Source organism: Ascaphus truei, chromosome 6 (assembly GCF_040206685.1).
Source record: "Ascaphus truei isolate aAscTru1 chromosome 6, aAscTru1.hap1, whole genome shotgun sequence".
NCBI classification, from domain to species: Eukaryota; Metazoa; Chordata; class Amphibia; order Anura; family Ascaphidae; genus Ascaphus; species Ascaphus truei.
In genome coordinates, this window is record NC_134488.1 from 98,924,868 (window position 1) to 98,939,394 (window position 14,527).

General features: G+C 38.2%; 1 protein-coding gene across 1 annotated transcript in view; it reads left to right on the forward strand.

Moving 5' to 3' along the window:
* The window catches only part of DBP (D-box binding PAR bZIP transcription factor), a 40,623-nt gene extending 28,379 nt beyond the window's left edge, over positions 1 to 12,244 (forward strand). Inside the window, exons 3-4 of the mRNA XM_075605318.1 lie at positions 3,001 to 3,221; positions 4,268 to 12,244. Of these exons, the coding sequence (XP_075461433.1) occupies positions 3,001 to 3,221; positions 4,268 to 4,483 (437 nt within the window). The 3' untranslated portion in view covers positions 4,484 to 12,244. The remainder of the gene's footprint in view (positions 1 to 3,000; positions 3,222 to 4,267) is intronic.
* Positions 12,245 to 14,527: the final 2,283 nt, after the last annotated feature.

A 14,527-nucleotide genomic window follows, 5' to 3' on the forward strand; every position in this document is an offset into this window, starting at 1 on the left:
TTTTTTCCCTTTTTTAAAACTCTAGGTCTCATCCCATGCACGCTTTATCCGCCAACTCCGCTTTCCGCAAAATTACGTATTTGCCTTTTTGTTTTTTTCCCCCCACCATTTCTCTCCCACTTTCTCAATCTTCCCCCACTCCCGTCTCGCCACCGAATCTCTAATTCAATACCTTATGATGTCATCAATTCTTTCCGCCTCTCCTCACATGTCAACTGACTTTCTTTCGTCTTCTTTCTGTCTAAACGTTATAGCTATCTGACTTTCCATATCTGCCACCAGGCTATGTGCATTATGATGCCACCGAAGAACTGTATCTCACTAAGGGGCGGATAATTTTTTTTGTAATATAGTAAGATTCTTTTTTACAGAAATGCTGGCACGGACTCCGGTGTCCTATCTCTTTGTTAGAGTGCTGGGCGTTTAAATATTTGTTTAAACAGTAGTGACTACAGTAATGACCCAGCTTTTATGGCGGATTGGTGACAGAAAACGCATTAATCTCCTCACAATTATCATGCAAGCAGCATTCCTAATAAATTAGTTTTCACTACATGAAGCCTGTTGCTTGTCCCATAACAAGGTGCCAGAAATCCGTTCCCGTGAGCTCCCTCACATAAACAGACCTGTGTTTAGCCCTTTAGAGCAGGGGGGGGGGAGGGGGGGGCTCCAATCCTCAAGGGCCACCAACAGGTCAGGTTTTCAGGATATCCCTGCATGAGCACAGGTGGCTCAGTCATAATGATTCAGCCACCTGTGCTGAAGCAGGGATATTCTGAAAAGCTGACCTGCTAGTGGCTCTTGAGGACTGCAGTTAGCCACCCCTGCTTTAGACCTTGAGGCTTCTCTGCGTTTCTTTGCGATACATTTCTAGCACTAAAGGAATTATTTGATATTCTGGATATTTTATGTCTGCACGGACTCTGAAAAAGACACGTTTTAACCCCATCAGTTCCAGTTCAGCATGCCAATAGATCTAATATGACTAGTTACATGAATTTTGACAAATACAAAATTTTGCATGTAGTGCATTGTGATTTTCTTCGGCGCTGAAGAGGTTAATAGAGATGTAGAGGTGGTGGATGGATGTCTGTTTGCTGCTGACTTCTTAATGTGAAAGCGCTATACAGTATATTCCGAACCAGAGCCCCATCTCCTAGATCTCAGTGTTGTTGGCGTGGGAGTTACTGCATCAAGCAGAAGAGGATGGAAATAAAAATAGACCTGGCTTCCATTTTCAGAGCTTCGCCTGGATTTCACATGAATTGCTACCATGCAAGCTATAGAGCCGAAGCCGCTAACATTTTAAGTCAAACTAGACTGCATGGCACAGCTATTTGTTTGCTATACATACAGTAGGATTTGTTCCACTTTACCAAGGACACACTTTTCACAATTCATATCTGATATTACTGCTGACGTGAGTGAGCAGGCTGCTCAATGTTTTAAAGGTGCAATCCCACACAGTCAGCCAGTTGAATTTCTTGGGGGTCTCTGAATTTGAAGGGTTTGTCAACCAAGTGTTTTCTTTCCCCTTATGCCACCCTGTCCTTATCAGAGAGCCAATAAAGTTGTGGGGAGGAGGTGGGTCTGCGGCTGTACAAGCTTTTGTTAAACATGGTGACATCCCACAAAAGGGAACAACCAGAGGAAATGTCTGACTTAAAAAAAAAATGAAAAATACTTATAGGTGTCAGATTTGGGTACAAAAGGTATCAATTACCCAGATGAGACCCCTTAAACATGTCACTGGAATTAGATCACTTTGGTCTTATGACGCCCAAAAACCGTTGGAGTCTTACAGTCAGTATTGATTAGTTATTACTAGAGAGGCTTATGGAACTCAGAATTAGGTCCTCCTTTTAGAGGTTCGTAGTGAAGGCAAATGCATTGGCCTTAAAATAGTCTGGTTCAATTCACTGATCATGTATTTCCAACATAAATCGTGTAAAAAAAAAAAAAAAAAAAGTGTGGCGGCCTTGCTCTGTTTGGCTGTTTCACGCATTACCGGTTATGTGACCAGCAAAAGACCTGGCGTCTCCACACCGCCACATGAGATTTTTAGAGCCTTGTCTGGTTTCAGGCTGTGTGATTGGCCCTGCAAGGCTAAAAAAAAAATACCTGCAGAGGCCCTTGAAGTAGAGGAGAATCACATCCTCTTATGGATGGGATGTAGAGCGCATATATTTAATGATACTGAAGCCACTTTGTGCCACTAATCATTCTGACACTTTGTTAAAATGGTCTCTATTCAGATCCCACTGATGAGCTGTTTACGTCACAAATCTCATTGTCCTAACGGTGCTTCATATCCGAGGCGTTTACTGAGATGTTTAATATTATTGTTGCAGCCCTCTGCTGGAAAGACACGGCTGGTGTATGAGACTTAGGGGCTTATGCAGAGAGGATCGTGAGTTACTGGGAAAACGGCAATAAAATAGCCACAGATTTGGCATAAATTATGGCCGTATGCAGAAAGCACCTTTACCTTCTTTTAGCAGATGGTAGTCAAATTGCCAAGTTTTTCTGGCGACCTGGAACATGCCATATTATAGGGCAGAATGGCGCGTTCCAGCGCTTCGGTCCTTCTGGAATTGCACACTATATTAGCATGGCGAGTTCCAGGTTCTCGCCACGTGTTTGGTGACTTTTACACTTCAGAAAACTGTTCTGGCGGATTTAAAAAATCGCGCCATTTTCTCAGGAGTAAAAGGTTTTCTGGCGAGTTTTTTGGCCAGAAGATGGCGCAATTTCCATTTCGATCCTCTCTGCATAAGCCCCTTAGTCCTTGAATTATTTCCTATATAAATCCCAATATAGTTTTTTAATAACCTACAGATGTTGACAGCCTCCATCCATTTCTGTTTAAAACAATTTTTAACATGGGGCCTTGGAATGCATTGCATGTCCTTGTAGTTTTTTATCTGACTTGTTTTTACAGTATTCTAACTATTGATATATTGTGTTATTAATAAGAACTGGTTTTTTTTTTTACCTAAGGTGAAATGACTCCCGTATCCAGAGACAGCCCAAGTCCTGTGAACCCAGAAACTGTGGAAGTGATGATGAACTTTGACCCCGACCCTGCTGACCTTGCCTTGTCCAGTGTGCCAGGACATGAGACGTTCGACCCTAGAAAGCATCGATTTTCGGAAGAAGAGCTGAAACCTCAGCCTATTATGAAAAAAGCGAGAAAAATCCAGGTGCCGGACGCACAAAAGGTAAAGGAAAAGCTTTGGTAAAGACTAGGAAGGTGGTGTCCAAATGACTCTGATACCACAGCGAGGGAGCAAAGGCTATATTATTAAAGATGCTCATCCACGTAAAAACATTTGCTGGAGTTGCAATAAAGTGATGTTGCACCTCCACTACCGGTTTCAGGATTTATTTTTTTCATTTAATAGCTTTGTAAGTTTACTTTAGTGGAAATCAAAATGTAAAAAAAAAAAAAAAAAAATATGCAGTGCCAGTTGCTTTTGTTTAGGGAGAAGGAATAGATCAGCTTCTTGCAGTGGTCAAGGAGAAATCATCACCGGGGTGTCCACTTTAAGATTTACATGCATAAATGTTTACAGATCATTGGCCAAAAATAGAAGAGTACTGGACCATTTCACAGTGAAGAAAGTTCTAACGATAAAAGAGAAAAGCATTGTCTATTTCTAAAATGAACTGGATAAGTAGGAATACATCTTAAAGGAAAGGTATCACCGCAGTGTTGGTTCTTGACTACCTGTCTAATAGCCATTCAACTATTCTAGTTAGAAAAAAGGAACAGAACCCTTGATCATTACAATACACAAACTTCTATTTAGGACCATATCACCTTATGACCTTACTCAAGTTTCTGTATCTATATGGCAATCAGGAGTCGACTTAGATGGTTAGACCATTTGGACAGGTAGTTGTGTGCGCCTGTATTCACCTAAACTGGGACTAACAGATTTCAGTATTTAAATCTCCAAAGTGGTCCTTGGAACCTCCTGCAAATTCCAGGAAAAAAACTAAACTTGTTTAGGTTTTTAAATCTCTGAACAACATTTAGAAACCCTGACCTGGCTGTCCCGCTTCAGGTAATCTGGAGCATATGACAACTTTCACAAGGTTCAGGCTGTACAGACCACAGATGGCAAAGTTGTGCATTTTATGTTTGTTTGGTATTTCTGCATTATATAAAAAAAATTACTCCAAGAATTCTGTGTAATTGACGTCATATATTTATTCAAAATGTGTGCTGTTTATATATGGGCTTTTCTTTAATGACCCACAGGATGAGAAATACTGGAACCGGCGGTACAAAAACAACGAGGCTGCCAAACGCTCGCGAGACGCTCGCCGCCTGAAGGAGAACCAGATCACGGTGCGGGCTGCCTTTCTGGAGAAAGAGAACGCTGTTCTGCGTCAAGAGGTGGCCAAAATTCGCCAAGAACTCTCCCGCTACCGAAATATCCTCTCCAAATACGAAACACAGCATGGAGACTTGTAAAGATGTGAGCACGTGTGGAGCTGTCCCACAGGGTTGCACGAACTAACACAACTTCACAAGATTCTTCCCCCACAAACCCCTTTTTTTGTTTCCCCCCCCAAAAAACAACCTTTCTTCACTGATAAGTCAGACCAGATAGAGTGACCATGGGGGACATGTGAAGAGCAGGCTGCTGTACATCACTTTTTTGTTTGGCCTGCTCTCTTAGTCCCCACTCTCGGTATTCCACCAGGCCCTCTGTCTTTCCAAGAAAGCGGGTGCCGCACAGACTAATGCACAAGAAGGGGTATCACCAGCAATCGAAGCAAAGGAGGAAAAGGAAGCCAAGAGCTGATTTTGCCATAGGTTCACCGGCACTATCGAATACACCAGCTAGCACGTAATGGCTCATTACTTGGTTTGAAATATTCCTTGCACACGCTTCTCGAGTAGCATTGTATTTCTCTGGTTTGTTTCTTTTTTGTTGTTGTTGCAGGGAAGAGGGTGAAGGGTGGAACATGGTATGGTAAAAAAAAAAACCTGAAACGGTCAACAAAAATAGATATGTACTCTTTTGGAACAATTCAGAAGAGATTCTGCGAAAACAAGTTCAAATCGCACAGCGGTTTGGGAATTCAGCAAATCTCTTAAAGAAGTGGAGTTGAGAGTGGGGAATGTGCTACTAAGGTATTACAATTCTTAATGCCTTACGGGATTGTGGTCAGGAAACCGTGTCTCCCACTTTGAGGCTGTCCACTCATGTGGCATACCTCCAGACCTCTTCTGAGTGCTGTCCGTACAGAAGAAAGCCATGGACGGGCTCTTGTATTTAGAACAGAATTTACTGACAAATTATATTTGGTTTGTGTTATTTAAGGGTGCAAAACTACAAAAAATTGAAACACTCAAACTGAATAATACTAAGGGAATATTCACTATAGTGTTATAGCCATACCACTTGTTAACGCCATTCAAATAATTACACTCTAGCGAATATGGGAAATACTCCTCTGTGGCTGCACATGCATGCAGGGAAAAGTGGGCGTTGAAGTGAGAAACGTGCCTATTCTTCACTTTAACATGTACTTCATTTCCACATGTACAAGTGAGCATAATCAAACTGTTACAGTACTTTCTCATTTCAAAATCACCAATTACCATGATGTAATGAATATAATTTAATGTCAATCACAGAAGATGTATTATTATTGTGCAGTAACTCCTAAGTCCCAGAAGAGAGAACTTGTTCATTGTTGAGGTACTTGATTGTGTTCTAAAAACGTTGATGTTCTCAGTAGAGATGGACGAATCTGTCGAAATTCGGTTCGTGTTCTTTTTTTTTTTTTTTTTTTTTTTTTTTTTTTTAATTGCTGGGAAAATGCACAAAAAAAAAAAAAAAAAACATAGAAAGTGCAATTTGTTTTCCTTTTTTTGCTTGTAAAGTTCAAAACTTTCGCCTGTAAGAGAATCCTCAGTGCGAATTCTAGTTTGCAAGCAAAAGTTCTCTGTGTGAATTTGCACATTTTCACCTGCAAGTAAAACGTCTCCGTGCTTTTTTGCGGTCATTTTTGCATTTTTGAGGATCCAGTTGTTTTTTTTTCTAGATACACAAAGAAGCTAGTATTGTGGGGTTTTTTTTTTGGTTTTTTTCAAACTCGACCAAGTTTTTGACTATTCAAAAATGGGCAATCCGCCATCGGCAAAATTTTAATTTTGGCACAAAATTCGCCCATCTCTAGTTTTTTTTTCAGGGCAAACGGAAGATCATTCATTGTCAATTCACCAGAGCTCATTGGTACGGCCCCATTTTGCCCTCCTTTGGTTGGTGGATTGGAATTGCAAAATGGTATCGATTTTTGTTGCAAACTCCATTAAAACCTTTTGAGATCTGTCTCTAGGTTTAAAGCATACATCCAACTAAAACTCCTGCGTCAGAAAGGACCATCAAACAGTAATGTGTATTACTGTATCCCTGTTTGGCCTAGGTTACACTTTTACAAATGCAAGAAATAGCTCTGGAAATAGGACGGCTCCCATTGTCTGAGTATGCTATATATTTCCAAATTGTAACAAATACCAAAATTGCACCATTCACCTACATGAACAAAAGAGCTTTGCATGTAGGTGATGGTGTCACGCTGTAATTGTGCCTGTGCCTCTCAGACTTTTCTAGCCCTTGTGCAAGAATGCAACCAACATATACACCCCACTGTTTTTGGTCACTTGAAATAGATCATTGGTCACATCTCTAAGGCTCCTACAATCGCAGGGTTCCACAGCTCATATTCAAGATACACAGAAGTATTTTCTAGAATGAAAAAAAAAAAATGTATATAATGGGTTTATTATATGAAAATATGTCTAAGAGAATTCCAAAGCAATATATAAAATATTGATGTCACTTACAGTTCATATGGACGTGGCTTCGCCAGTTAATTAATGTTCTACGTTAAACTTGCATTGCTTTGAAGAGTACAGAAATGCACTTTTGTTAACCGATGGTCTGAGACTGGTTGTTTACGGGTTATGAAATCTCGAAAGAGTTGATTTATAGATTTTTTTTTAAAACTCGGTGGTTTTGAAATGCAAAAATTCGGCTCCATTTTTGCATTTTCAGGATGTATAGTGTTGCAATCCTGAAATCACCCCCTGCATTAGTAGCCATAGGGCAGCAAAGCACAAGTCAGTGACTCGTTCTGCCCCTGCTGTTTTACTCTATATCATACAGCCATAATTGATGATCAAACTACCTAATGACTTGTCTGAGTTGAAGATATTCGTTTCAGGAATGAATTGCTCGCCTGGATAATGTGTGTTCAATGGAGGAGTACATCCCCCACCCCACCTGAGATGCAGCTTTTTATTCACCTTATTTTTCCCCACCAGCTTAATATGTTTCTCATTTGCTGGTCCCTTTCTTTGCTTCCCTGTTTTTGTCTTGTTTTCTGGGCAGGAGAAAGAGAGTTCGTAGGTGGGAAGTAGGAAGGTGGGAGGGGAATTTGGCTGCCTACAAGGGAGGAGATGGGATATAAAGGAACACATCGACAATTTCTTAAGTGTATCCCACCAGCTAAAACCTTTTTATATTAACCCACTCACTGCCAAGTGCATTGCTTTTAAATAAGGATTGTCTGCCGTTCCGTTTCATTGAGAAGTTATATACACAAGTGCATGCGTTCTCTCTCTTTAGGATATCTTAAGAAGGACTGTTTTTAACCCAAATCAGGACTCTTCTTTGGATGCCTCATCAGAAATAAGTTTGTTATGGCAGTTGAGGGTAAATGAGATGTCTCTTCCCCTTCTACAGTCTGTACCTAAGTGGTCAGCTCCCCCCCCCCCCCCCCCCCTCTCCTACTTATAACCCTCTTTGTGAGAGGGAGTTATTTGGATGGAAGTAAAAAGTATGCTATGTTTGTAATTTGCACTAGTTTATAATGGATACAGAGTAATAATTTGGTATTTCTGTGTTTTTAACCTTTCAAATGACGATTAATTGAATATGCCTTTTAAAGAAAAAAAAATCCTCTGTGTTTTACAGTTGTTTTCTATATTCTCAGAAGTTTCAGATCTGCTTGTGTTTTGAGAAGTCACCAGAAAAAAACCGTTAGAACCAGGCGCTTACATGCCGAGGGTCTGTAACACTTTGCAATACATTACACACTCATACATCACTTAACGGGTTAAATAAAAATGTATTCACCTCATGTAATATACGTACTGGTCACAAGGTGTCACCAGATCACTGAAACTCAAGCTCAATCATTACATTCTATCAATAAGACATTGCAGGAGTTGACCTTTGTGGATAATCTGGTGAAATGAAGAACAGCAGCAATCCAAAATATTGGCATTTAAAAAAAAAAATTCTATTCCTTTTAACGTTTTTTTTTTTTAAATAACAAGTATGGTGAACAAATGTGTGTGCGCTCTCCAGGAAAGGGACCCCTGTCGTTTTTTCATCATATCGTCTATATTTCTCGCTCAATCCCCATGAAAATGTGCACAATTGTAGGTCTGTTATGTAGATTAGCACTATATAACGAGCACCATGTAGACAATCAACTGGTATTCACTAAATTGATGTCAACTAGTACAGAGCTAGTACAGAGGTACACGGCGGTAGGTTCATGTTCATTAAACAAATGAAATTGTTTTTCCTTCTTACTGTAGCCAGTAAATGTGTTAAACTGTTGTAATCTTATCTCAAACACTAAGATTACTGTAAAGTTTGAGTTACAAAGTGTGTGTTTAAAATATCCTCCCAGTGAAACGCACGGCCGAAGACGAAAACGCCACAGTCATAATCGATAACGCGTTGGTCCAGCTGCTCCCACTCCTGAACGATGCAAATTAGTTTTTTCAATCCTCCTAGCGACCATCGTTTATCAGAAAAATATTTTATTTAAGTGTTTTGGACCATAATTTTTGCTCTGTCTCAAGCACTTTATAACGTGCTTATCTTGTCCGCTAAACACCATTATCTAACTATGCATTAGATGAAGTCATCATGCTGCCACCAATTCCAAAGAATATTTATTAAATTATCAAATAATTCTTAAAATCTAGTGTAACAGACCTGTAATTGCTCAAATATTTCATGAAAATTGAGTGATTTGTCTGTAAGATATGACTGAAAATAAAGGGGGGGTGTGTGTGTGTTTGTAAATATTCTGCAGCACGGTACAGTGGGGGCACAGAGTTATGTATATTACATAAACAGAATGACATACCAAATAGGGACAAACATGCACAAACAGATACAGAAGCTCACAAGAGCTTACAATCTAGAGAATATATGTCCCTTATGCAATCGTATACATACAGCCCATACTTCTGGATGCCTTATTGTATGGTAGTATGCTAAATTGATTGAGCAGAAAGAAATCCCTTGTATATCTAATATTGAGTATTGATAGGCCAATAGATATTCATGCAAGAGCTTAAAAATACGGCCGTTTCCCTCATCTGAATATTGTATGCTCTTCACATGCAACACAAAGCAATGTGTTTTATACTTTACTGAAACGAAATGACAAAACTCATTCCCAGCTACACAATATAGCAGATTTTCTGGGACAGCAAAAAGCCAAGATATATTGGACCCTTTACCATTTGTAAAGCAAAATGAAAACTGACTTCTGAAAGCCTTTCACTTCCCGAAAGCAATGTTTTGGAATACCTTTCAAACCTCTTGTTAATTGACTTGGTCACTTTGGCATAGGCTCTTCTCTCTCTGCTGTTCCATATAAGACTTGTATATACACATGCATGCTTTTTATTTTCTATGGAAGGAGTGAATGTTTTTAGCCCGAACCGGGATGAATATCTCATCAGAAATAAGCTTGTTATTTGGTTTGTCTTTTTCTAAAATTGCCAAATTATGGTTATATTTAGCACAAGAAAATATATGTAGAGAAAAGAACAAAATATATATATAAAATATAAATGTATAGATATATTTATTTTATCATCCAAAAATACATTTGTAAGCAATAAAGGTCACAGCAGTGTATGTGGGTCTTGTTATCCTTGGAGCATTTTGTAATGCCCTTTGGATTAATGCTTGTCTTTCATCCTTGCTGTATTTTTGCTCATACTGCTGAGACAGATATTGTGCAGCAGACTGCAGGTAAAAGTCCCATCCTGGGTGTATTGCAGCACTGTCAAGTTCAGTAATGCTTCTTTGATTTGTATATTGATGTTTTCCCATGATCACTGCAGCTCCTGAATCAATTTTAGACATTACTATAGTCTCCCTCACCCTCATAAAAGTATCGCACCACCTACTCCCTTTCCTTCCTTTGTTACTACAACGTTCAAGTAATCTTTGATTTGCTCACATGACACTATATATTTTTGCTTTGCTCACATGTGGTGCTACTCGAAATATAGAACTGCAGAGCCAGTGCTACCATTATTAGTTGGATAAAGGTTTTTTTTTTATCACGTACCCAACTCTCGCAGTGTGTTGAAGGATGCAGCTGTTAAGATATCCTTTGCACTGTGCTAATATTTGAATACTGAAACACCATGTCAGTGTAAAATGCTTTTGAAAAAAGGAAGGGATTTAGTCTTGTACAACACCTGTATTAATAGATTTGTTGAATTTTTGACATGTTTCTGTAGAACAATGTTCTTACGTGTGTATTCTAAATTCAACTTTAAAAAAATTGTAAACTATAGTAATAGTCCCACCTAATTAAATGTTTGTGTTAAGGACACAAATTATTGCAAATGTTAGTTAAAAGCACATGGACCATCATGTATTGAAATTGATGGGTGATTATTGAAAGATACTTATGAAACGGTATTTTTGCTGCAAATATCCATATTTTATATTTACTATGATGCACTCCTCCTAAATATATATGTGCAGGCAATGGTGGGATGAGGGATATATGGCAGGCTCGTACTTTTAAACTTTGGTGCAACTTAAAGATTGCTTTCAATGGTAATACTGAGCATGTATTGCAGGGGTGACCAACTGCAGTCCTCAAGGACCACCAACAGCCCCGGTATTTGAGCCCCCTATGCTGAAGCAAGGATATCCCTGTCATTCTGATTAAGCCACCTGTGCTGAAGCAGAGCTATCCGTAATACCTGGCCTGTTAGTGGCTCTTGAGGACAGGAGTTGGTCACCCCTGAATCTATTGGCTTCAAGACAGGGTTGAAACCATTTTTGTGACAACAAACAGACGTAAAAAAAAAACCCTGTTTCTACACTCGCTACAGCCCTCATTTGCCCTCAGAATGTATCTTTGATGTTGCACAAACGTAAGCAGAGTTTTTTTTTCCCCATCGCTGATTTATAACCATGTGAATGCTATTGTGAGTAGCACCGGCCTCCCAATGCGCTGTGACTGCTTCTTTTCAGGTACAAATTTGTAGGATAGAAACCGTAAACAGGCTGTAAAGGCAGATCTTTAATCCCAGGTGGTAATAGATCAAGGACCTTTCCAACACCGCAACCATGTGATCACTTGTGTAGCGATCACATGCTTGCAACCTGACCTCTACGTCAGGAACGGAGGCGTTTACAGCTCCCCAATGTTTTTGAGGCCAGGGTGGTAATTTGTAAAGGGGGTCGGCAAAGTAAATATGTACGTTTCACAACTTTCCCAGGGGGTTTCTTTTTATTTATCTATTTATTTTCCTCATAACTAATGACAATCACAACATTCAAAAGGCCAACTCATTCCTTCGGCCAAATGCAAAGAGGCACAAAAGCTGCTCTTTTAGGAAACGGATTATCTGCGCATTGGCGTAAGAATTGGAAAATAAAAAGCATGGAATGTTTGGTAGTTCTACCAATATATTTTTGCAACATTTGTACTCGGTCACTTTGAACACAAACAAACCAACACTTGAAGATTAAGTGTGTTTATCAAGAAACGTATCTTATTGTAAAGATGTTCTATTTTTGTATGGATGGGAAAGCTAGCCAGAGACAAAGTGAATCAGAAGTGGCTGTTATTTTTGAACCAGATCGGAAAGCACTATGGAAATATACTTCAGCTATATATATATTCTATTCTAATATATATTCTGTATATTTATCATGTATATAATTTGTTCATTGATTATAAATGGTACAAACTGGGATTGGCTGCTCCATTCCTCTCAGATATTTAACAACGCCAATTTAATGGTAACCCAACTCCTGCAGACTACACTTACTACTAAGGTAACCAGTAAATGGGGCTCAGAGACATGCACTTTCAAAATTGTGTAATAACGTTTGAAAAAAAAAAAAAAAAAGTTGCAAACTGAATCTCACTAAAAGGGCCTATTAATTAAATAGGGCCTACTAATTAAACCGCAAGAATGTAATTTCTGAGCATATTTATTAAACAGTTCTTGCATGTTCAACCGCGTGAAAATGGTTGAAAATTGGTAACAAGTGCAAAATCAGAATATGGTAACCGCCCTTTTTTTCTGCATCAAATTGCATTGCGATTTTGGCCAATTTGAGTAAAACATCTTACATGAATAGGTCCCACTGATAGGCCCAAGTATGTCTTTTTTTTTTTTTTTTTTTTTCAATTGCCAGCATTCTCTTGCGATTTACTGCATTATGATTTATAGAAGTCTTTATATCAAAAGGAAGCACCTTGATATGTTGGTATATCGATGTATGCTACATTCTAAAAGTTATGTTCTTATTGGCATATTGTATGTTATAGCAATAACATGCATCATTTTCCGTAATGACAATTTTGAGTATCTAGTGTGGTGGAAAAGACAAAGATTGTGATTGACTAAATACTAAGCTTCCAAGTATTAGCAACAATGACTTCTGTACTGTTAAATTTGCACTGTTATTTGTGATATGCTAATACTTCTGAGGGGGATAATTTATAGTACTCCCTTTACCATACAGTAACTGGGAGTAAAGTAATGTTAACCATGTGAAGGCAGTCAAGTAATGTCTTCTCGGAAGTGTGTTAAACAATAATCGGCACTGGAAAGGCCTATAAAACATAATGCAATAGATATCTCTAGCACTGAGCAGTGGAAGAATGCACTTATAACTTAGTATTAATGGGTATTTATAAATCTTTGCAATTTTGTAAAAAATAAAAAAAAATGATAGTAAAGGGGAGAAGGAAATTTGTACTTCTTCTGAATAAATTAATTTTAAACCCTGCAACAAAAAAATGAAAGGGGGAAAAAAAAACCCCCAAGGAAAATGTCCTTTTTTCCAGTCTTAAAATTAAAGCTAACTTATGGGTAAAACTAAAGTGATTTTTACAGTCCTTTCAAAGAGTATATTTTGATATAGAGCCACAACCCCATCAAATGTATGAATTGTTGTGTACGGCAGGCTTCGTCAGAGTTAATCCACTGATATAAATAAACGGGTTTTGCACAATATAGGTGTATAAAGGTGGATGGTTGATTTCTTTTGTATTCTGAGACTTCTTTCCTTTGTGTCCAGCACTGTTGCCTGGCTGTTGTAGTTCTTTGAGCACAGACCCCAAAACTCAATAGTATTCTTAAAAAAATGTATTTTTGAAACAAATTCAATATTCCAGATATGCTTGAGATAAAAAAAATAAATTAAAAAAAAAAAAACTTGGTATGTATGTAATATTTTTTTTTATTATTATTATTACCATTTTTCTTTTTATTGGTCGGAATCTGTTTTAATGGAGATTTTTAAAAGCTGTTTACAATTGTAAAGAAAAAAAGAAATACAATAAAAAACTATAAATGCATTTCTGTCTCCCTGTCTTATGGTTTTGTATTGTGATCTTGGGCCCAAGGAAGAAAATAATATTAATAAGTTGTTATCAAATGGGTCTATAATGTATTCAGTTTTTCATCAAAGACACTTGGGATGTGGAAATGTTTTAGAAAAGCCAGTGATGAGGTTTTAACAGTGGGGCATCAAAGGGGATAAGAGCAAAGGAGTAGGACCAGAAATTGATCCAAGATCGATCTGTGTTAGGTGTATTCCATAGTACAGTAGACAGAAAAAAACTACTGATGGTAGATTTGTCATGAACGGCACACCTGTGGGCAGGTGACAAGGGATAATACATACACCTATCTAGCTGATCCAATTTTCACTTCTGCAAGGTTCCTTAAATGAATAAGATCTCCCCTCAACCTGTCACAAATATATCTTAACTCGCTGCCAGCTCCAAGGAGATATCAAAATTCACTTGCAGAGTCTTTGGTCCCTGTATACTAAACCAAATGTATAATTGGTGCACAAAAATCTTTTGTAGCAAAATGTAATTACTCTCTTCAAAACGTTGGAAGATTAAAGTCATTTTAGATTTAATATACCAAAATAGTAGTGCGCTTCAGTTACAGAAAAAGATTTTTTTTAAAACATACAGTAGAATACATGCAGACGTTTCACAAAATAAAAAGATAAACAGACCGAAATCCTATGTTACAACATAAACGTATATGATTTCTTCCAAAGAGGTAGTTGGAGCATGATAGATGAGAATTCACGTGTCTGACATCAGAGCAAATCTCTTGTTAAATTCTAATTTCATATTCCAAATGCAGGGTTTATATCCTAAATTCCCTTAATTGAAACACAACATA